The sequence below is a fragment of the Symsagittifera roscoffensis genome, chromosome 2 (assembly GCF_963678635.1).
Source record: "Symsagittifera roscoffensis chromosome 2, txSymRosc1.1, whole genome shotgun sequence".
Lineage (NCBI taxonomy): Eukaryota > Metazoa > Xenacoelomorpha > Acoela > Convolutidae > Symsagittifera > Symsagittifera roscoffensis.
Window position 1 is genome coordinate 22,504,424 of NC_087063.1, and position 23,836 is coordinate 22,528,259.

The 23,836-nt window shown below is 36.5% G+C and overlaps 1 protein-coding gene across 1 annotated transcript in view; it reads left to right on the forward strand.

Moving 5' to 3' along the window:
* The window catches only part of LOC134839745 (ral GTPase-activating protein subunit alpha-1-like), a 328,394-nt gene that overhangs the window by 278,898 nt on the left and 25,660 nt on the right, over positions 1-23,836 (forward strand). The window contains exons 32-40 of the mRNA XM_063855368.1: positions 2,538-2,698; positions 3,007-3,157; positions 7,809-8,039; positions 8,391-8,651; positions 9,931-10,215; positions 16,839-17,049; positions 19,490-19,629; positions 19,860-19,988; positions 22,975-23,044. Coding sequence (XP_063711438.1) covers positions 2,538-2,698; positions 3,007-3,157; positions 7,809-8,039; positions 8,391-8,651; positions 9,931-10,215; positions 16,839-17,049; positions 19,490-19,629; positions 19,860-19,988; positions 22,975-23,044 — 1,639 coding nt within the window. The remainder of the gene's footprint in view (positions 1-2,537; positions 2,699-3,006; positions 3,158-7,808; positions 8,040-8,390; positions 8,652-9,930; positions 10,216-16,838; positions 17,050-19,489; positions 19,630-19,859; positions 19,989-22,974; positions 23,045-23,836) is intronic.

Genomic DNA, 23,836 nt, shown 5'->3' on the forward strand with positions numbered 1-23,836 from the left:
TCTTGCAATTTTTTTGAGCTACTTGATTCATAGATGATATGGCTTTTTGCTTTCCATTTTTTCACATGCAAAGTTCATGAGGATGTCCAGATTGTTATTTTTACGCTCGAAATAAGCAAGCGTTATCAAACTGGAATATAGACTTTTTTTCTAGTTAACAACTAGTTTAACAAAATCAGTTGAATCATTTCTGCAGCATCGAATTCTGCAGCAACCATACATCTCAATTTCTTGAAAATTCAGATTTAACTACCGGCTGAGTACTAGTTCCTACATGGTAGTTTTAGGGGGGACTTGAAAATTTGAAAAGTTTTTTACATAGTAAGTTTTTTGTTCGGCTCAACTGGTGTCTGCTCAAAGATTGTCTGCCTTGTTTGCGCTTTGTAAGTTCGACCAAAAATATCCCTCTATATCTGATCTTTGTGGTTTAACCCAAAGAGCGGGTTGTAGGAAGTTCCTTTGCATATGCGACTACGCCCAAATTTTTTATAAAAATCGGAAAAATCAAAAGTTTCATTTTTTTGACCGGTTTTTAAAACTTTCTGATTTTTCTCGAGAACTACCCGGCCAAACCTACGTTTTTGGGTCCAATCGAACTAACAGATTGGGTGAATCTCTTCTACATAAGCGGCTTCGCCCAATTTTTTAAAACAAAAAGTTATGCTTCTCGGAAATGTCAACTCTCTGATTTGTTGACCGTTTTTTGATGTGTTTCTCGATAACTATCCTCCCAAAACTGATATCATAGGTTTAATCGACCCAACAGGTTGTTGAAAGCTTAACTTTAAAATTTGTTACTCCCTGTTTCTGCTAGAAAACAGTAATTGCCCCTAAAACAAGTGAAAGTTTCAAAAGTTGGAACGTTTTGAAATTTTTTTAAACTCGAAAATTGCTTGCCAATTCTCAGATTAAGTGTTCAATTGAGAGATACGATAGTTTTTTTAGGAATCTTCCCTACTTTACCGGTCACGACCTGCGTTTAGCAGAAAAGTTTACTGATTTTTGAATCTTGAGTATTTTATAGAAACTTTTTGATTTTTCTTAAAAATTACCTTATCAAATCTGATATGAAAATCTCAATCGAAAGAACCATTTGCGTAAATTTATCTGCAGAAGCGGCTCTTCCTTTATTTTGTGTAAGACAAAAGCTAGGTCTTAGGGAAAATTCCAAAATCTCAAAATTTTTCACTCTTCTCACTTAAGTTGAGAAACAACTAAGGTTTTGGGCAGAGTCTAATTTTTAAAATTACCCATTTCTTCGCGCAACATTATAACAAATTCAAAAAATTTTAAATATCTACCTCCAGCTTTAGCTGAATGAACCCTGAGTGTCCTCAATCGAGAGATACGAAAATTTTGGTTCTTAAAGTGCTTTTCAATATTTTTCTTTTTTCGACTCATGCTTTTCGACTCATTTTCATGTTTTTTTATGATTGTGTTGTATCGCAAGTGGTGCGAAGCTCCGCTTCGCCTCTGTGTTTAAATTATCACATGCAAAATTGTGTCTATTTGTATTTGGTGAATTTTTTGCCGCATCGCATTAGGAATCTTCTAGCATAAGTAGCGGCTTTATTTGTGGCGAGTATAAGTAAATTGTCAACGGTGCGTAGCGCAGATGGGAGGACTGCGGACACTTAATCTCTTGGTCTTAGGATCGATTCCGCTTCTACAAAGTTTCGTTTTTCAAGGCTTATTTTTACCTCATATTTTATTTCACTTTATAGAGCTTTTTTGTCCTTTTCTCGTAAGTGTTTTCGAAGCGCAGCCTCGCCTGTGCGCAGCCTCGCATACTGTTATCTTAGACAGAAGAAAACTGAAGAATCTCGAAACTTACCATCCCAAAGTTTTTTAAGAAAACAAGCTATTCGATATATTAATACTTAACCTCATATACATTGGTGTCGAGGATCTTAAACATTGGTGAATTGGCAAATGCGGGCGCCGAGAAACTCATCATATGAAACTTACCATCTTATCATTCCAAACCTTGTATCTTAATGCGAATACGTAGCCAAAGCTATAACCAATCTTAATACATAGGAAATCATATTCCATATTCTAATAAATGGTGACCGAGACCGGATGTCTTTAACCTAACTTAATACTTGGGGTCACCGAGCATCCCCTGATCAGCTCGCGCATATACCACATGTTTTTGGTTCCGGTGAGTTCCTTGAGCCATTTCCAATTTTATTTGATTATGTTTAAATTGTTCAGCTGCTGTTCAAAAATCTAAAAAGGTTCTTTATCTAACTTGTTCTGCATTGTAAGCTGCCCCAAGCCCCGATCTAGAAAACTATTGACCTAAGCATAGGGTTCATTGAGTTTTAGTGAGAAGGCCCGATTAGTAAAAAAAAATGTCTATTACAATTTCTTGAGTGGAGCTATTTAATTTTTAAAGAATTGGTTTAAATTTTTTGATTAAACGTACCTAGACGGACGCATCGGACACAATATGTGAACACTGAAAATGTTCACTTAAATTGAAGTCTTAGAGATTTACATTTTCTAGTTTATTTTAGAAATACCATTTTTAGGGCCTGACTAAGGTGCAGCAGCAGTGTAAAAAGTGGCAATCTCAACTATCTCCCCTCGACTCCGAATCAGTCAATGGTTCTGAAATATCCGCAGACCCAGAGTCCGCTAGTGCAATGAACGCCAGGTCCGGATCATCGAGCAGCTCCAGCAATATATCCAGGTATAGATATTCAAGATGATGGGGGAGATTTGGCGGTTTTCATCGCGAACGAGTCCTTCTACGCGAATGCGAGTTTTAACTTTTTTGTACTAATTGGCGCATAAAGTAATATCAAGAATAAAGCACGAATAGATCTGGCATTTAAATATTTCTCCTGGAAAGACAAATAATTCGTGTTTTTTAATACGACGCTCAATATAAGTCGACTATAAAGAGCAAAACCGCTTGTACTTAGTCATTTCTGTTTTGAAACAAGACATCAGTTATAGATCAGCTCAAGATGTTTATTTGATTATTGTCGATTTCAGTTCCATCCGCAATGTGGACATTGAGGGTGTCCCGGCTGTGACTCCGATTTCCGGGAACTCCGTCTCTACTGGAAGGGGTCTGGCCAACAACAGTCCAATGGCGAAAGAACAGATTGAAGCAGTTGAACAGATCCAGCAGACTTCTGAACTGGTAAGTCAGAAATTGTTGGCATTGTCCTGCTACGCTTTCATTATACAGCATTGATGTCCAGTTAATGCGAAATTTGGCAATATTAATAATCTTGAGCAGATTAATCGGTCCAGAATTAGTGCTGTTTGACTTATAGAGTTGAAGAAAATTCGAACCGACAGAATTAGTTACAAATTAGCTAAATTAGGTGCGAAATAGGTAACTTGCCAAACTTTCAAAAAATAAATTGAGTGCAATTTTGGTTTTTCGGCGACATTGAAAATGCTGTATCTGAAAAGATAAGTTTCACTAGTAAAAGTAATCCGAAATAGGCTATCTTCTCTTTTTTAGTGAGAATAAAGGGAATTAAGACACTTGTGGAATTTCGTTGATTTTTTACAGGAAAACCTCTTAGAACTTGTTCACACTAAAACTTAATTTTGCTGACTCACTTTTGATTGCTCAAAGTTCTTTTTTTTGCCTTCTTTTTTTACTACCTCCGTTTAATTTGTTACGCCCTTAATTTTTTTTGGCGATTCAATTCGCGTTAGCTAGTCCGCTTTGTTGGAGTGCTTTCATGCTGCCTGTTATTTTTTTTTCAAACTTTTTGTTTTTTTTGCGTGGTGCGATGAAAAGATCTGATCGAAAACTAGAGCTTAAGCTTATTCGACAATCACAGTAAAATAAGCGAATTGAACAAAATTTTTGCAAATTGAACAACAAATTGAACAAAAATGTTTTTGCTGAAATTTTGATTTTTCGAAGTTTTTGATTCCCAAAATGGCGTTAAAAACTCCTAAAAACTAGTTTAACTTGAAAATTTTTAAATTGGTCACAAATAAGCGATTGTAAACGGCTTAATTTAAGCATAAATAAGCCTGATCGCTCGCTTTATTCACTCTAAATCAGACTAAAAATTTCAAACAGGGTTTTTCTCGACTCTGTAAAAAAAGTTTGGAATTTTTTTTAATGTCGTTCAAGTCACGGCTGAAAGGGTTTCAATATTATATATCATTCAACGCAGTCCGATGATTGCTTGTGGTACCTGATTATGCATGGTAAAAAACTGAAACACTTCCGAATGCAAAGTTCCTACCCATTTTCAAATGTTCGGAACAATTATTAGTGCGCGTGAAGCTATTAGCTAACGCCTTCGCAGAGTCGGCATTGAGTTAATCTGGCTTACAAGTCAGTCTACATTTTGTTCAGGAAAGCTAAATCAGCAAAATTCTGTCAGTAATGGACGAAAATTTATCATTGTGTACTTGGCCTTGCGTATGGGGGAACATTTTTTGTTCTTTTTATATTCTTTATCAACGAAGTGAAGACATTTTTCCGTTAACGCATAGCTAGGCGAAGAATGATGATTTTAGTTTCTTTTTTCGAATTTCACTTTGCCAAATACTGCATCATGCATCAGGCGTTTTGTTGCAGTTGTTTTTACAGGTAACCAGTATTGGATTAGTGGCAATTTTTGCTTTTGTTTGTCGCTTTGTAAGTGCAACTTTTTCGCTGATTATTTTTTTGCACAGATTTTATTGAAATTTTCATGCTTCCACAGTACCCGGTTATATTCTTGTTTTATTGAATTTTCAATGAAGTTCGGTTTAATTTGTAAAAAGCATCTTATTAAGGCTGGATGAACTGAGTAAAGACCCATATAAGCGTTTTGATGATTTGCTTGATTTCATTTTTTTTCCAAACTTGTTCATAATTGTAATTTTGTTATTTTTTTGCGGGCTTTGACTTTGGATTTTCTCAAGTTCAGTTCATTTCTTTTGTTTAAAGGAAAGCAAAATCCGCTATCGAACAGCAAAACTTAAAAGGTCATGAAAAACTTGATCGACTTGTAACTTCGAAAGTGAATTTTAATTTTCGGATTTTTTTGCGTAATAAAAAGTTTTTTGATCCAGTTCTTTCAGATTTAATTAATTGTAGCAAAAAGTGTTAATCATAAATTGTTCTTTATGTTCAAAGAGCGTTAAGGCCTGATTTTTTTCCGCTTTGTAGTTAGTTTTCTTTTGTTTTTTTTTTTCTTTTTTTCCTCGCAAAATCAGGTACCACAAAAAATCGTCTGACTGGGTTGAGTGATATATCATATTAAAGCCCTTTCAGTCGCGATTCGAACCTTCCCATAATAATTCTCTAGTGTCGTGAAAAACCTGTTTTAAATTTCCCAAAATTATTCTCTAGTGTCGAGAAAAACCAGTTTTAAATTTTTGATTATCGTTTAAATTCGACCAAGTAATGCGAGCGATCACTATTGTTTATGCTTAATTTAGGCCGTTTACAAAAGCTTGTTTATGCTAAGCTTGTGTGATAGTATGAATTCTTTAGTTCCGACCTATGTCGCAAATTTTAGTGGACATTTTGAAAGTGTTATTTTTGAGTGGCGAGGCACAAAAGCCACCGATGCAATCTTTTCAATCGCTTCTTTCATTCAGTATTCTCAGCGAAGGAAGCTCCTGTTAAGAAAAGGCCCTTCCAGCGGTCATCATCGACAATTACAACATATCAATTGTGAAAATAGAAATCATATCACCTGCTCTCGAAATTTCGAAAGCAAGGGGCTCCGTTGGACTGCCTCCTGTTCTTTTAAAGAAAACTCCAATTCTGGCAAAATATCTTTTCAGCGTGTTTTCCTGCATTAAAAAAACCGCAAAGTTTTCTGAATTTTGGAAAGCAGGCAAGTGAAACCCTTGCATAAATGCTCGAAAAATGCATCTTCGATTCGCTGTATTCTTTCATAAGACCACTTCTAGATGCTTCACAGTATGGGTTCCTGAAACGAAATTCAACTATTAAGCAACTTTTGAGTTATATCGACGATGTTTTAAAAGCACTGTTGACCCCTCCTTCACAGTTCAAGCCGTCTATCTAGGTTTTGCTGAAGCCTTCGATACAATAATTCTCAGAATACTCTTAAGTAAATTGAGGATCATTGGAGTCGGAGGAAAGTTGTCGAGAGTGATTGAAGCGTACTTAACGGGACACACACAAGTTGTTCCCGTAGGCTGCTCTGAGAAATCGCTTGTTGTACTTGTCGAGTGTGAAGTTCAACAAGGATCAATCTTGGGTCCTTTGGTATTCCTAGTATACGCCTACGTTTTGAATATTCCCGTAGGATTGCTGAGGGTTTAACAGACTTTTATATTACAAATAGCACTTCAGCTTCAAGGCATTTTGGTTCTGTAGCGTAGAGGCAGGGAAGCAGACCCGCAACTAAATAAGAGGGTTCGAACCTAGACAGGGTCGGATGTTTCAAATGAACTTTTTCGTATACTAGTCGAAATGCGTCCGCTGTATCAATTGAGCCATGTTAGTTGGTAAATTGCTTTTTTTTCAAATTGAGTGGTACTGCTAATGCGTCATAATTGGCTTGCGTCTCTTAGCAATTATGTAGACTCACAATTGGCGTCCGTCACATAAGAAATTGTGTAGACTCAAAGTTTTACTCATTCAGTTTTTCCCAGTAGTGTTATCGGTCATATTTTTGCTTGCGTATGAGAAGTTGATCTTCGCCTCTGTTTTAATGCCATTTTGGGAATCAAAAATAAAATAGAATTTCTGCAAATTTCTTGAAGTTTTTTTTGGCTTTTGTGGTAAAAATGAGCTTCGTGTTAACTTATTAATTGAAGGCTCTTCGACCAGAAAAATTATTGCCTTATATCATGGAAGATTTGTCTTTGATGCTTTTTCTCCAGACAAACTGCGAATTTAAACTATCATACTTCAACAGAATTTTGTCGCACCGGCCGTTTTTTTGTCCAGGTCTTAAAATTAAAAAAGATATTTCACTTGCAATGAAATATTGAATTTTGGCAGTTTAGGATAATTAATGCCTTTTTTCTGGTTTCTTGAAGAGCAGGCGGTGAATAAATCCGTCTCATAAATTATTTCAAGCGTAATTTAGGCAAGCTAACTAATTGAAATATTGCCTTATTGTGCTCAAATTAAGATTTTTTAGTAATTGATAATTCCCTCCGTAAAAAAGTTGCCAAATTTACTCTAATTTGCGCCAAATGTTGCTAAAAGTACAATAAACACGAGCTTTCTTGATACTTTAGAGAAGTAGCTTTCTTAGAGAGCCACTCCTCAGTTCTGACTGCTGATTTTTTCCAAAGATAATACCCCCTTTGATACTATTTTACATCCATTGTGGGTTGGCCAACAGTAAAGTCTTTCTAAAGGCGAATTGGGCGCCGCTATACAGAAGGTGTGATGAGAGAGCGCGCACCGAACATTTTTTTTGGGTAAAGCCTTTCAAAAAATCCTTGCGTCATTTTTAGCATGTTTTTTCAAAAATATTTTTTTCTTCATGTTTTTTGCATACACTTTTATTAAAAAATAGGGCCCTTTTTTTAAATTTTAACGGGAATGGACTGGGAAAATCATTTTGTCAACCCAAAAAAAAGTTTACAAAAGTTTTTATGCTAAGTTTTTTTGTAGTATTCAACCTATACACAATGCAAGAGTTACTACGTCACTATCAGCAATATACATTAATAGTATCCATCAGATTAACGAGTTGAGTTTTCTAACGGCTCGAAAAATTGGCGTATAATGCTCGTTAAGCGTAGTATTAAGTAAATCACATTTTGGAAAAATAGTCACAAAACGGCTGCATATTAGCGTGAAATTTTGCTCAACTAACGCGTTTTGTATTTTACAGGTGTGCAATCTCATTCTTGGCCTGATTGGCCAGTACCCTAGTGTGGAAGGAGGAGTGACCAAATTGGACAGTGCAGTTTCAGAGGCAGACAACAACCCAGCTGCTCAGACCACAGCTGGGGGGACGAAAGGAAGCGACCAGATGAGCTTCGCTCTTATTGACAATGACTACACGCAGACATTCGTGTACAACGAAAACACTATCATTACAGTGCTTGAGCTGCCAGTAATGGTTGGTTCTCCACGCTCAAATAGACAATCACAGATTTTTATTAACGACTGAAGGATGTGAATTTTCTCGAATGTAGACCGTGCTATTTTAATTCTTGGTTTTATTTTCTTTGAAGAAAGTTTGTTCACACTCAATTTAAAATTCCGGCTGTTTGACTTTTGATTTCTTTTCGAGTAAATTTCAAGTCAAGATATAGGCTCATTGCTCATTTTGGGCTTGTTTTTTTTTGGCTGGTTCATCTACACTTGGTTTTTGTTTTCATTTATTTGAAATTTCGAGCTGAAAAAATATAAATTTGCTTGTTTTCACGTCATCGAGGTTTTTGAACTGTCTGTTGGCTATGATATTTAGGTTGACGACGAAAAGGTTGCTTCTTCAAATCGACATTTAGTTCGATTCATAATCCGAGACCTTTCTGGAAAATACTGCTACGACTTTGTTTCAACTGACGACGAATTGGCCGCCGACTCGAACTCTTCTCGCGGTGACGGCAATGAAGCTACCAAGCCGGGCAGTGCTGATAAAACGTTGGACAACTTGATTCCGATGGAGAGAAACGAGCAACATTCAGATTGTTGTGTCGAGTCAGGAGACTCGTCGGATAACGCTCAGGTATTTTTTTAGTGAATCAGCTTACTCTTGGTTTAAAGTAAGAGTTATTATGTTCCGCGTGCATAGCGCAACTGCGCCTCTGGCGAATACATGTAATGGTAAATTTCAAAAATTATAATCAGTTTTAATTAATGCTATAGGCAGGGGCAGTATCGGCTTACTCTTGGCTTTAAAAAAGAGTTATTATGTTCCGCATGCATAGCGCAACTGCGCCTCTGGCGAATACATGTAATGGTAAATTTCAAAAATTATAATCAGTTTTAATTAATGCTATAGGCAGGGGCAGTATCGGCTTACTCTTGGCTTTAAAAAAGAGTTATTATGTTCCGCGTGCATAGCGCAACTGCGCCTCTGGCGAATACATGTAATGGTAAATTTCAAAAATTATAATCAGTTTTAATTAATGCTATAGGCAGGGGCAGACTTAGGGGGGACGCCCCCACTCCTCAGGGATTTGACCCCCTGCCGACCCAAAGGGTCCCTCTTTGTACTATTTTGAGATATCCATTTTTGGTGACGGACCCTAAAGTTTTTCTAAGGGCAAGGGCGCCTTTGGCGCCAATATATACTAATTTTGAGGGGGAACGCGCGCAAAAAAAATGCGATTTTTTTTGGTCAAAATTGTCCTAAAAGTGCTTAAAACGCCTTTTTTTGGCGCAGAAATTTTGGCCAAAACGGACTTTTTAGTGCTTTGGGAGAGCTCGAAAAATCAATTTGGTCGACCTAAAAGAAAATTTTTCATTTCATCAGCTGCGAATGGTAGAAGCTGCGAGATTTCTTTATTTTCATTTATTTTTATTTTAGCGGAATGCTAAAAATGTTATTTAATGAAGCTAATCACTTTTTAGCATTTAAAGTTATTGTTTTTAATAAAGAGTAATGAACGTAGTTAAGACTCTTACTTAGGTCTTAGTGATTTTTTTCAGGAAAAAGGTTGTTCATGCTTAATTTTGTTTTTTCGCGGTTTGACTTGATTCTTTTTAAATTCCGTGCATTTCCAGTGTTAAAAGGAAGGCAAACTCTACTATCGAACACCAAAAATGTAAAGGTCACGGTAAACGTGATCGACTTCTAGTTTCGAAAGAGGGATTTAATTATCAGATTTCCCTGGGAAATAAATTCTTTTCGTGAAATCTTTACGAAATAAAAAGGCAATCTATTTTTTCTTTGAAATTCGAAGGCTGAGGATTTTTTTAGAAAAAAAAACAGTTTTTTTTTTGTTTCTTTGCGCTCATTACTCTTTTCCAACTTTCAGTTGGCTATGTTTAACTCTTAGCAGGTGCAATACGGAAGTTCACCAGAATCATCTACATTCCCAATAAGTGATGCCAATTCAAACAGCATATCAGTCAACAAAGCCCACGGGCATGTGGTCGACGCGACAAACGAAGACTCCACGAAGGACGAAGACACGAGGGAGTGCGAGTCATCATCAGTGGGGGAGGGGGACGATGAGAAGACAGAACACGGAGATACTCAGAGTGGGGGGCTGAAGTTTGATATTCTGGACTATCTTGAAAGTCCAGTTGCAGATCCAGCAAGGATACCAAATGCTCTCAGCGAGGTAGCTTGTTGCTTCAGATTGATAGTCAAATTATCTTTCACGTGTTTAATTTTGAAAGGGTTTCGGAAGGTTCAATTGTTTAAAGAATAAAAAACGAAGGTTCAATCATGGAATGATGTACGAAACGAGTCATATTTAATTTAGGTCAGATTATATATACGAATGGTAATTACACTTGCGATTAGCAAGCGTTATCAAAGTGGAATATACGCTTTTTTCCGCGTTAACAACCTGTTTAACAGAATCAGTTGAATCACTTGTATCGTAGTTCTTTGTGAATTCATACTTCTATGTCCGGTCTATAGCCTGTATGCAGAGAATGCGCCGGGGACGGCAGAGGTCGCGGGTTTGAATCTGACCAGGAACTGTTTTATTTTTTCAAACTCGAAATATTTCTTTTCGAAAAAATGGCTTAGTTGCCAAATGGTAGAATTGATTTTTTTGAACGTATTTTATAATGCAGTTGCTTTTATTGATTTGAAATACTTCTGCAATTTTTTTATTTTTACTAGCCTTCACTTCGTATGTTTTGCTGTTTTCGTTTTCTTTTTTTTCGCTTAAAAAATTTATTTGGTTTAAATGATTTTGGCTTATGTTTTATCGGCTTAGTTTTATCGGCTTTTAATTTCTTTCTCGTTTGCTCAAAAACTACCCTCTCAAATCTGAGATTGTGGGTTAAATGGACATAGCAGGTAGTTTGAAGCTCCCCTGCATTAGCGGCCAATCACAAACTTTCTTACACAAAGTTATTGACGTCGGAAAAGTTTTAGACCGTTTTGTTTTTCGAATTTTTTTCGAAAACTACCCTCCTATATCTTAGAATTTGGGTTCAATCCAAAACACGAGTGACACAAAAAGTTATGGCCCTCGGAAAAGTCAAAATTTTGATTTTTTTGACCGTGCTTAGAACTTTTTGACTTTTTTCTAGATTTTCCTTTCCAAATCCGGTTTTTGGGTGCAAATAGAAATTACCTTTTGCTTGAATCTGTTCTGCATAAGCGGCTATGCCCATTTTTTGTAACATAAATCTACGATTCTCGGAAAAGTCTATTTTTTGTTTTCTTCTACCGTTTCTTGCAACTTTTTGACTTCTCTCAAAAAGTATTATCACAAATCTGAGTTTCTGGTTTCAATTGAAATTACAGGCATCGTGAATCTTTTCTGCGTGATCAGTTATGCTGAAATTCTTAACAGCAAAAGCTTTGATGCTCGGAAAAGTCTAATTTTATGTCTTTGTGGAGTCGGGTTTTTGGCCCTTGCAATCTGATTTATGGCATCAAGGGTTGAATTGAATTAACTGGTTGCTGAAAGCCTACTTTTAAAAATTACTGCGCTAATTTTTTTTTAGAAAGAAGTAATTGCTTTCCAGTAAATTTTGAAATGTTGACTGTTTTTTGGAATGTTTTTTGACTTTTCATCAAAACTGCCCTGCTAATTTTTAGTTCAAGTGGTGAGAATCCCGGTTTTGGGAATCTTCTCTGCTGAAGTAATCTCGGTGTTTTTTCAGCAGGAAATTAGTTGCGGATATCGAAAGTGAAATTTTCGAACTTCTGACCATTTTTTAGAAATTTTTTGACAAAATTTATTGTCTTTTCTCAAAAAGTACCGTTTCAAATCTGAGATGAAGGGTTCAGCCGAAAAAATTGATTGCGATACTTTTGTCTACCGATCCGACCACCTTTTTTTCAATATAAATGTTACGTTTTTGGGGAAGTTCTAATATCTGAAAGTTTTCGCTCTTACTTATTTTAATACAGAAACAACAGTAGGTTATGGGCAAAGTCCTATTTTTGAAATTACCCATTTCATACCGCATCAGTAAAAAGCAAATTCAAAAAGTGTCACATACCTCCAGCTTTAACTGGCCCCTATTACATTTTATTGAGACATATTAAAAAACATAAGTAGAAAAAAACTAGGTGAAACAAAATTTTCGTGTGTCTCAATAAAATATAACAGAGGTTAGTTAAAGCTGGAGGTACGTGTTTGACATGGTTTCATTTTAGTTCACATAGCTTTTTTCGACTTATGTTTTTTTTGTTTGTGTTGTATCGCAAGTGATGCGAAGCTCCGCTTCGCCTATGTGTTTAACGTGGATCAGGGCTCGTTCCTTGAAATAATCGATGTTTGTAGCCGCGGTAAGCTTAGATAACATAGAGCCAGGTAAATATCAGAGAAGAGGAAAAATCCGCTATATCTGGATATCATTTCATGTGTTATAGTTGCGATATGAATTGTTCCTCTCATCATCTTGGTACCTTATCTTAGTCCTTTGAGTTTTTTCACGAAGACTTCATCGCGGTGCATATTTTGTCGGCTGTCGAAAAAATATATCTTGAATGGTATAGAATCGGCACTACTACTTTTCAAATTTCCGCTGCTCAAATTGTTAGTCGCTCCCGGAAGACTTTTTGCGCTTGCAATTAGCAAGCGTTATCAAGTCTGGAAATATTCTTTTCCAGTTTAACAACTTGGCTGGCGGAACCATAGAATCATTTGGTCAGTTCGTTTGCCAACTGTTATTTCAACAAACAGACTTATATTGAGAATTTTTTTTTTACATGTCCGTTCTATTTACACAAACGAAGCAAAGTGTATTATTACAAAGAATTTTTTTCGAACCTAAGTCGCAAATAAAAGTTTTTATTTGGTGGCTTGTTTGGTTTCAATTTAATCATATTTAAGCTTATTTAAGCATAAAACATTTAATACCATATGTTGCTACTTTACTTTTGCCTAGTTTTAGGTCCTGTTTGAAAAAAATTGTATCATGAAAATGCGTGGGATTTGTTGTTTTTCGTTTTTTTTTAACGACGCTATGGAAAACAAAGTGGTGCCAATGGAAAAACCGGCTGCTCTTCTATGTATCTGCATCTTCGTTTCTTGTCACAGTCTCTTTTCGTTTCTTTTCGCAGTCTCTTTTCAATTTACCTCCCGTCTTACGGCCTTCAAAAATTTCAGTAGAGGGATTTTTGGCCTATTTGATGTATTTTTTTTTCATTCTCTCAAATATTTAATGCACAAATCTGAGATGAAGGTTTAGGTTTCAATCAAAAGGACAAATTATCTGGATCTCCTTTTCTCAATTGCTTATCCCCTAATTTTGGTAGAAAAAAGTTATGGCCTCAAACAAGCTCAATTTTTGACATTTTGTTCAATTTTTAAAACATTTTGACTTCTTTCAAAACTACCCTGCCAAAATGGAGAGTAAGGGCTTTACCGGAAACAAAACGGTTTTGTGAATCTTACCTGTGCAAGCGGCTATGTCTTGGATTTTGAGGCATATATGGCCTTAGAAAATGTCCAATTTTTGAAATTTATTCAGTTTTTCGTTTTTTTTTGGAAAACAAACATGCCATGCTGATTCTGAGATTGATAGCTCATTAAAGTTAACCTGGTGCTTAGATTTTCCCTGTGTAATCTGCTTTACCCTGTTTTTTATGTAGATTTGGACTCCGGAAAAATTCATTTTAAATTTTTTAACATGTGTTTTTTTTTAGAAATTTCGTCACTATTCTCGAAAACGACTTGTTAAATCTGATTTTAAGGGTTCAATCTAAAAAATCAAGGTCGGGAAATCTTCAATCTAAAAATCAGGGTAGGGAAAGCAGAGGCTCTTCCTATGCTCTAGCAGAGAAAATTCAAGGAATTAGGAAAAGTCAAATTTTTCAATTTTTGTTCGATTTTTGAAGCTTTTTTTCGAAAACTACCTAGCCAAATCTTGGACAAAGACTTCAATAGAAAGATCGGGTAGTGGTTTTCTCGTGTAAACAAGCAGTTAACCCCCTATTTAAGCAGAGAAACACTAGGATTTATTATAAAGTCCATTTCTGTGCAATTTTGAAACTTAAGCATTTCCGTATCGGTACAATATTTGATTAAAAATAGTAAAGCAAGTAGATCCAGCAGTAGTTCGGCCACTATTTTACTTCCAAGTGACCGTGGCGCAGATGCGAGGACGTGATACTCCTAATCAAGAGGTTAGATTTTCACATCCGAAATCTTTAAATAGTTTTTTTTGTTCGAATTTTTTTGATAGCAACTGTAGTTGTTTTATTGGTGGCTAGTGCTTTTGAACTTAAAATCGGTTTCGAAGCAGATGTGACAACGTGGTACTACTAATCTTGACAAATGTGTTCAAGGTGCATTTTTAATCTTTTCCTTATTTCACTTTTTTATGCCTATTTAGAGCTCTTTTCGCATTTTCCTCTCTTGTGTTTGCGAAGCGCAGTTTCGCCCCTGTGTCTAAAATTTTTTAATTTTCGAATTAAGAGTCGATGAACGCAGTGAATATTCCTATGTAGGTCGTGATGATATATATTTTTTCAGGCTCATAAAAGTGCTCATTTGATGGCATTTTTGCTATAATCGCGATCTGTAGCCTTAGAATTTTCATAGCGTCTGTTGTCTGCTTTATTTGTCACTGGTGTTTGGCGATTGTGATGTGTCCGTGGTTGATGCGTCCGTGGCTGAGAGAATCTCAATCTCTTGGTCGCAGCTTTGAATCCGTCGCGTGGCAGAACTTTTTCAAATTAGTTTCAGGCCTATTTCTACTTTTTATATTTCACTTTATAGAGCTGCTTTTTTTTTCGTGTTCACGCTAGTGTTTGCGAAGTGCAGCTTTGCCCTTGTATTAAAATATTATAACTCTTTTTCATTAACACCATCAAAGAATCAACCACGACAGTTGACGCAAGCATTCCGCAGTCAAAGATTAGCCTTACCGGTTCGCTTGTATTAGTACATCAAGAAACATACATAAGAGTAGAAGCAAAGAATTGACAAAATACCAGTTAGGGTATTTTATATTCACGAAAAACGTGATGGACTTCTAAGTTCGAAAGTGGTTTTCATTTTCAGATTTCTCAGAATAAAAACTTAACCTTTTGATTCAGTTTTACCAAGTTGAATAAATTTTATAAAAAAGTGTTAATCATATATCTTTCTCGAAATTCTAAGAGCTTTACGGCCATCTTTTTTTTCTCTGAAGTTCTAAAGTTGGCGTATTTACCAAAAACAAGTCATTTTTGTTTCTTTTCATTATCTCTTTTCCTACTGACTGTTGGCTATGTTCTTCTCTGTAAATTATGAAAAGCACTGTTGAAGGAACTATTCAAGCTATTTTCTGATGTAAATTAAACGTCTTCGTTTTCCTTCTACAAGGTTTATTCGGCTGGCTTGAATGGTTTCGGCCTTATTGCCTCATATTGCTTCATTTGAATCGCAAAATTTCTTCATTTGAATCGCGAAGTCTCGAAAAAAAGTTTTTTAGGACAACAAATTTTCGTCTCAACAGGTGTCTGCCCAAGTATTTAATTACTGCTTCGCATGTTTTGTTTCATTGCTTATTTCAGCTAATTTTTCTTTGTGTAGATTAGTTTTTAACACTTTAAAGTGCCTTAATTTTTGTTTGATTTAGTGAAATTCGTCTCATTTTCTGTCGGCTAACTTGCCACGTCACGTTTATACTGTACCGCAAACTTTCAATTTTCCTTTTTTTAGCGGTTAAGAGTCTATTTCAATCTAATTTAAAATCAAAGAAAAATACATGATTTGCTCAATTTGAAAAAATATACTATTTGTGATGCAGTTAAGCATATGAAAGGCAATCAGAGGTCGGACCGTTCATATTTAATAATAATCACAGTATGATTAACCGCAAAGCAAACAAGAAGCGCATGATCTACACATGAGCACTTAAACGAGGCCAATGATGAAGTTCACCAAAGTTTCTACGGACAGTCTAAATATAACAAGGCAAGACATGGCTAAAGGCGATGTCATAAAATCATTTTCAGAATCACACTAAACGACCCACAGCCATGTCAGAACAGAATTGTGTATACCTGCGCCTCATATTTAAAAAGATTGTTTCCACGGAAATTTTTCAGCCACGCATTTTTTTGTTTGTTTATATCCAATTTTCACAAAACTATTCCTAAGTTCATGGTAACCATAAATAGTTTCAGGGTATACGACGAGGCCCAACAAGAAGGTGGCAATTGTTGAGCTCTCAGCATTTGGGTAGTTGAAATGAAGTTGAAGTAAAATTTTAAATGATTATTTGGAAAGGTTTAACTTTACAAATTGGGATATTGCTTGAAGAAACCGAGGAAATAATTATCGCAATGAACCGTAGTCAGCAGTTCAAGAGTTGATATGCAAAATTTATGGCCCAACTCAATTCCAGTAGTGAATTCCAGGAGTGAGTTCTAAGGTTTTTTTGAAGTGAGGGGGCAGATTTTAAAAAAATCGTAAATTTTATCAAACTTAATTTTTTAGGCCAACCAATTTAATTTGGCGAATGTTTTTACGCACCTTCTGGGAAGGTTTTGACCAATTTTTTTGGCGCGTGATTCCCCTCAAAGTTAATACATTGGCGCCTTACAAAAATTTACTGTCATTCAGCTAAAAATAGATGGATGGATGTCGTAAAATAATACCAATATGCTCTTTGGGCTGTGAGGGGTTGGAATCCTCGAGATAAAAAGCGTTTAACTCTGATATAATTGTTTCATTTTGAAAAAAAACCTGCATTTGATAATCAAGAGCACTGCATAATGTTTCCTCGTGCTGAAAGTATGTTTATCATTTACCAAAGTGTTCTCATCATTTTCCCACAGGTGCTGGCATTCCTCTCTACCAGTCCTGATTTGCTGGACTTCCCCGGGCAGAGACTGGACGCGCCATCCCCCCTGCATGGCTTCATGGAGAGGTACAAAGGCGAAATAGAGGAGATGCAGCAGACAATGTTGCTGAAAGAAAAGAAGGAAATGGAGATGGGGCAGAGGTGGGAGTCGAACCTAGACCACGAGCATGACTCAGCAGATACGAGTGAGATTATTTTCGGAGCTTAAATTTTGTATTCATTTCTGTTATTTGCAGTTGCCAAAACGTCTCGCTATTTTAAGAGCCTTTGAACGTACTGAAGACTTTTTTATAAGTCGTGGTGATTTTTTAAACTTTTTTTTCAGGAAAGGTTTTAAAATTTGTACACGCTCAGTTTGATTTTTGCGCTTTGACTTTTGATTTCTTTTCAAGTTCAGTTCATTTCCATTGTTAAAACTCCGCTATCGAACAGCAAAAGTGTAGAGGTCACGTATCGACTTTTAATTTCAGAAATGGATTTTAATTTTCAGATTTCACAGCAGAACAAAACACTAACCTATTGATCCTGTTTTCTCAAATTTGATTAATTTTATTCAGAAAGTGACAATCATAAGTTGTACTTGAAACTCAAAGAGCTCTGCAACCTTAAATTTTTCTATGAAAATTTTCAAAAAACAAGTTCCCTTGCGTTCATCGACTCTTTTTCAGTTGTCTGTTGGCTATGTTTTATATGGTTGCTTTTTCCGATAGAAGAATCCGATGTTGTAAAGACTGTTTACAGAAACTATGAATCGAAACCGCAAATGTATTGTTTGGGTTTCAAAGCTTTTTCCGCTTGCAATTAGCAAGCGTTACCGAACCGGATTTTAGACTTTGGCTGCTAGGGATTTTAGCAGACCGGATTTTTAGCAGACCAATCTTTTTAGCAGACCAACCATTATAAAGTCAGATAGCTAACTTCAAACGCGGCATCGCGTGTTACAATAACAGGAGACTCAAAATCGGCTATCAAAAAACCTGGAGAACAATCACCTCCCCCACCCCCCCAGACGAAAAAATTCAGCAAAAAATTTTTCGAAAAACAGTGATTCAGAGCGTTGAGCAAAATGTCAGTAGAAGTTTGAAGAAATCGTATGACGATGCGATACAGGTGACTTCTGAAGATTTTTTGCCCCCAAAATACGAAAAAATCAGAAAAAGCATGAGCTGAAATTTTACCAGAATCCCAGAACCTCTACAAAAATTTTAGAAGACGTGAAAATTGAGGGTGCATGGCGCAAAACGAAACAAGGTAAAGAATTTGTTCTTCATCAAGAAATTGGTCTCGTAACTTTTGCGACAACTGAAGGCCTAGAAATCAAAAAAATATTATGGGCGATAGAACTTTCAAATCGCCCCCCCCCCCGCCGTTTACCCAAATTTATGCGTTATTCGGAACGAACGGTGAATGGATTGTGCCGGTAGTTTGGGCGTTTTTGGGCTCAAAAACTGAAGAAATTTACGCAAAATTTTTCGGTCTATTTGATGCCAGAATCAATCATAACAGACTATGAAAGCGGGGTAATTTCAGCTGTCAAGAAAATTTTCGTAGTATCCACTCATTCGGGATGCTGGTTCAACTTTTCCCAATGTATATTTCGCAAATTTCAAATTTCAAGATTTTGGTCTTCAAAAAGGCTATCAAGACAAAATTCTGAAAAAAATTGCGCAAAAACTTTTCAGTTTAGCGTTTTTGCCGGAAAATGAAATTGAAGCCGCTCTCAGACGTTTTGCGGCCGAAATCGAAGAAGAACCAATTTTTTCGCGATACCCAGAAATTGGACAAATTTTTGCTTGTATGTGGAGTTTTTGGATTTTTCGGCAAAATTCCTTTAACTTTATGGAATGTGTTTGATCGGCCCTTAAATTTGAGGACAACCAACAAATGTGAGAGCTGGAATCGTGACTGTAACGCATCTCTGGGGACAAAAAATCCGGTTTTTTGGACGGTTATTCAAAAACTTGGAGAACAGGAACAATATTCGCGACTCGATATACGACGTATTACTCGAGGAGAGGCATCTAATATTCGAAAAAAGAAGTATCGAGACCTCAATGAGAAAATTTCCCGCCTTAAAAACTCATACTTAGATGTAACTTTGTCTTTGAAAAACTATTGGGAAGGTGTTTCTTATATTTGCAGTAATTTTCATAATTAAATTTCGTATAAACCGTCTTTTTAATTTTTCGGCTTGAAGTCCCGACGGCTTGAAGTCCCGTCAGCTTGAAGTCCCTTCGGCTTGAAGTCCCATCGGCTTGTTTTCCTAGACCCATTGTGCGCGAAGTCTTAGTTTTGCCGCTAGTTTAGACTGTTGTTTTTTTGAAGTTGATAGTTTAGTTGACAAATCGTGAGATAATTGTCTTAATGAGGGAAGCTTGGCCCAGACTGAGTGTCCTTTTGAGTATGTCAATCAATCATCCATCACTTTGTTGGTCTGCTAAAAGACTCTTTTTTCACTTATTATGCTAAAATATTGGTCTGCTAAAGGATCGGTCCCCTAGACTTCGTTTCGGGTTAACAACTAGTTCAAAAGAATCGCTTGAATCGTTTTATCTTTGGTTCATATGAAATCAATAGTCAACATTATTTGAAAACTCTGTTTCTCATCTTTACTCAATGTGATAGGGGAAGAAGAGCGTCCATTTGCTACAAGTGCGCGTTTGCTGATGCAACTAAATTGTTTCTCGTGGACCAATAGGAAACTGCTGTTTCTCCTGAACAAATGTCCTGCTCTCATGAAAGAACTGAAACACCTCGACACTCAGGTATTACTAGCAACGTTCATTAATTTTATTTAGATAGACAACGAGATCTAACGAGATCATTTTTAAAACTTTTCAATAGTTCTCCGAACTTTATAGTGCGAATACTAGGAAAGCGAAGCACTCCAGGACCCAATAAGTAGTCAAACCATTTAAATGGAGTTGACCAAATTGGTTGTCTCTTTGGGTCCAGTTGGCTCTTGGCTCTTTTAAAAGATATCCTGATTGTTTAGACTCTGCGTGAGGCACACAAGCTAGCAGTGATCTACGTGGCAAATGGACAGGAGACTAAATCGGCTATCCTGTCCAACTCTTCTGGATCCACACACTACGAGATGTTCCTCTCCGGATTAGGATGGGAGGTCAGTAGCTGCAGTCAATTGTTTTTGAGTTCAAATTGACAAAACGAGCTGTTTTGTTATTTGGGTCGAGGTGTTTTGTCAGAAAAATGTTTCAATTTTTTTCTATATTATGAATTTTGCGTAAAAGTTCTCCCGTTGTCCAGAAAAATTGGCTTGGTTTCTCACTCATTCTTTCAGAATATTTCTCTTGACTCCGTTTTTTTCATATTCCAAGTTTAAGATTTACTACGAAACTACTGAGACAAACTCAAATCAATTATGAGCAAAGCAACCAGTTCCGCCTGTTTGAGTATGAGAAAATGTCAAGCAACATTTTTTCTTGGCAATTTTTTTTTGCTTTAATACAAACCTCCTTAAAAGAAATATAAGATATATTAAATGATCTGGGATTGCAGTGTGGTATTGTGACGTTTTCTTACGGGAAAACAAAACCACGAAGTAGGAAGAAATTTTGTTATCGGATGTGTACTGTTCTGTACTGTTTTTCCTCGCCTAATCAGGGACCACAATTAAATGTTAGAGAGGTCGAGTGATATATCATATTACCACTCTTTTGATTGTTATTGTATAGTTATGGACAAAGTTCTAACTCTTTTTCTCAGTGTCGAGAAAAATCCGAATAGAAAATTTTGTCTTTGAATACAATTTGAACCATGTGAAGCGAAAAACTATTGGTTAAAAAGGAAAAATATGTCTTTTGCTGCGAATGACTTGTTTTTGAAGTTTCAGAAAATGCTTGCTCTTTATCAATGTATTCAATTTTAAACACATTATCCGAAAAAAAATGAAATAATTTTGTTTAATTTTTTTAAAATAGAACTCATTAAAATTCATTATTTGAAGTATTTGAAATCCGTATTTTAATTACAGTCAATTGAAATTATTTTTCTTATTCCAATCAAAGGTCAATCTAGGTCAATATGGAACTGTTTTTTTCTTGAAAGTGTTGTTTTTCTAAAGTGTTTTTTTGTTTAAAATTAATCGGAAACTTTTAACGTTTTCACACTAAATTTGCTCTTCTTGTGTAGGTTGGATCTGCGTATTATGATTTCGGCTGAATGTGCTGTGATATAGTGTCCCTTCGGATGGCTGTGGACAGCTATATCGTCGTTTATTGATAATGTTGTAAGCTGTTCGAATATTAATTAGCGCTACTGGCTATCGATTGTTATTGATTGTTTCCATAATTTATATGTCTCGAGCGGTTAAGACTTATCTTGCTTTTAAGGACGCAGGATTCGGTTCTTAACTTCTGGAATATCGCTAGTCGATCGGCGCAAGTTAGAGCATGATTCTAATATTTTATTCTCTTCAAGTCTACCCAACGGACCTTTTGGACCAATGGTGCGATCATCAGCCAAATTTTGTGACGTTTGTGGAAAATTTAACCACACAGCAAGTCACTGCTGGTGGCGACAGAAACCACAAGGACGCGGACAAAACTTCCCGTTTCCAAACGAGCCAAAAAACTAATAAAGCCACTGAGTCAGCCCCCTAAATCATCGAAATCACCTAAATCATCACCTAACGAACTTTTCCAACCTGATGAGATACTTAGCCTTTACGCAATAATCCCTGCGGAAGGAACAGTACTGACGTACACGAAAATACGTTTCTCATCGGGATTACAACGTAGAGCCCTGTTCGATACAGGAGCCTGCGCAAATGTTATCTCAAAACAGACATTTGAAGACCTAAAAGAAGAAAAATCGCTATTTCGCCCTCTTGAAGTAAATGAACCCAAACTGAAGAGAGTTAGAATGGCAGGAGGACAACAAGTCTCCATTGAAACTGAAGTAACGTTAGAATTCCGATTGGCAGACATGACCTTTATAGAACCATTTCTCGTTCTTCGTGCAGCCAATTCAATAATTCTAGGAAATCCTTTCTATAAAAAACATCATATTCATGTCTGTCCGAAGTATAATCTACTGCATTTCAAAGATATGACCCTTCAAATCAACGAAATAAAACCTCCAAACGAGCCAAGAAGAGTCAATAGAGTGAAAAAATTCCCTTTGCTTATGACAAAACGTCAAACAATAGCCCCGCATCAGACAATTCTTGTAGAATGCCAGCTAGAGAACACATGTCAAGACATGGAAAAAACTACCGGAATCGTGATTCCAGCTCAGGAATTTGAAGAAAACTGTGAAATTGCGTTCACTTCTTCAATAAGCGAAGTGCTGAAAAACAACCTGTTGTATATCACAGCGTTTAACATCACCGATCATCACATTACTTTGCCTTTCAAAACCGAAATTGGGAAATTTTCAATTCTGACTCTGAAAGAAGCAGAAAATTTATTCCCCATCGAACCTGAAATGATTGCATTTGCAAAAATGAACCACCCGGACGATATTGAAATGGGCATTAATGAGCTAATTCAACAATCGTGTGATAGTCAGCAGCCCCAAATGAAGCATGAACCTGAGTATGAAAAATTTTGGTTTCCTACGCCTGAAACATGTCAAAACCCTGAATTACTTCCTCAAATCCAACGCGACATTTACGACCAAATTCTTCATTTTCAAGGTCTTGAAAAACTTGAACCGAAAACGAAATGTCAAGATCGATTGACATTTATCAAGAACTTTAAGTGGGAGAATTCAGTGTTGACAGAAGACCAAAGGTCAAAAGTAGAAGATTTGCTTGTTGACTTTTCGGACATCTTCGCCAAACATAGATTCGATGTTGGGTACAATTCCGACCTCAAAATCAAACTAAAACCGGAACACACGACAATAACAGGAGACTCAAAATCGGCTATCAAAAAACCTGGAGAACAGTCACCTCCCCCCCCCCCCCCCCCAGACGAAAAAATTCAGCAAAAAATTTTTCGAAAAACAGTGATTCAGAGCGTTGAGCAAAATGTCAGTAGAAGTTTGAAGAAATCGTATGACGAAGCGATACAGGTGACTTCTGAAGATTTTTTGCCCCCAAAATACGAAAAAATCAGAAAAAGCATGAGCTGAAATTTTACCAGAATCCCAGAACCTCTACAAAAATTTTAGAAGACGTGAAAATTGAGGGTGCATGGCGCAAAACGAAACAAGGTAAAGAATTTGTTCTTCATCAAGAAATTGGTCTCGTAACTTTTGCGACAACTGAAGGCCTAGAAATCAAAAAAAAATATTATGGGCGATAGAACTTTCAAATCGCCCCCCCCTCCCCACCCCCCCCCCCCCGCCGTTTACCCAAATTTATGCGTTATTCGGAACGAACGGTGAATGGATTGTGCCGGTAGTTTGGGCGTTTTTGGGCTCAAAAACTGAAGAAATTTACGCAAAATTTTTCGGTCTATTTGATGCCAGAATCAATCATAACAGACTATGAAAGCGGGGTAATTTCAGCTGTCAAGAAAATTTTCGTAGTATCCACTCATTCGGGATGCTGGTTCAACTTTTCCCAATGTATATTTCGCAAATTTCAAGATTTTGGTCTTCAAAAAGGCTATCAAGACAAAATTCTGAAAAAAATTGCGCAAAAACTTTTCAGTTTAGCGTTTTTGCCGGAAAATGAAATTGAAGCCGCTCTCAGACGTTTTGCGGCCGAAATCGAAGAAGAACCAATTTTTTCGCGATACCCAGAAATTGGACAAATTTTTGCTTGTATGTGGAGTTTTTGGATTTTTCGGCAAAATTCCTTTAACTTTATGGAATGTGTTTGATCGGCCCTTAAATTTGAGGACAACCAACAAATGTGAGAGCTGGAATCGTGACTGTAACGCATCTCTGGGGACAAAAAATCCGGTTTTTTGGACGGTTATTCAAAAACTTGGAGAACAGGAACAATATTCGCGACTCGATATACGACGTATTACTCGAGGAGAGGCATCTAATATTCGA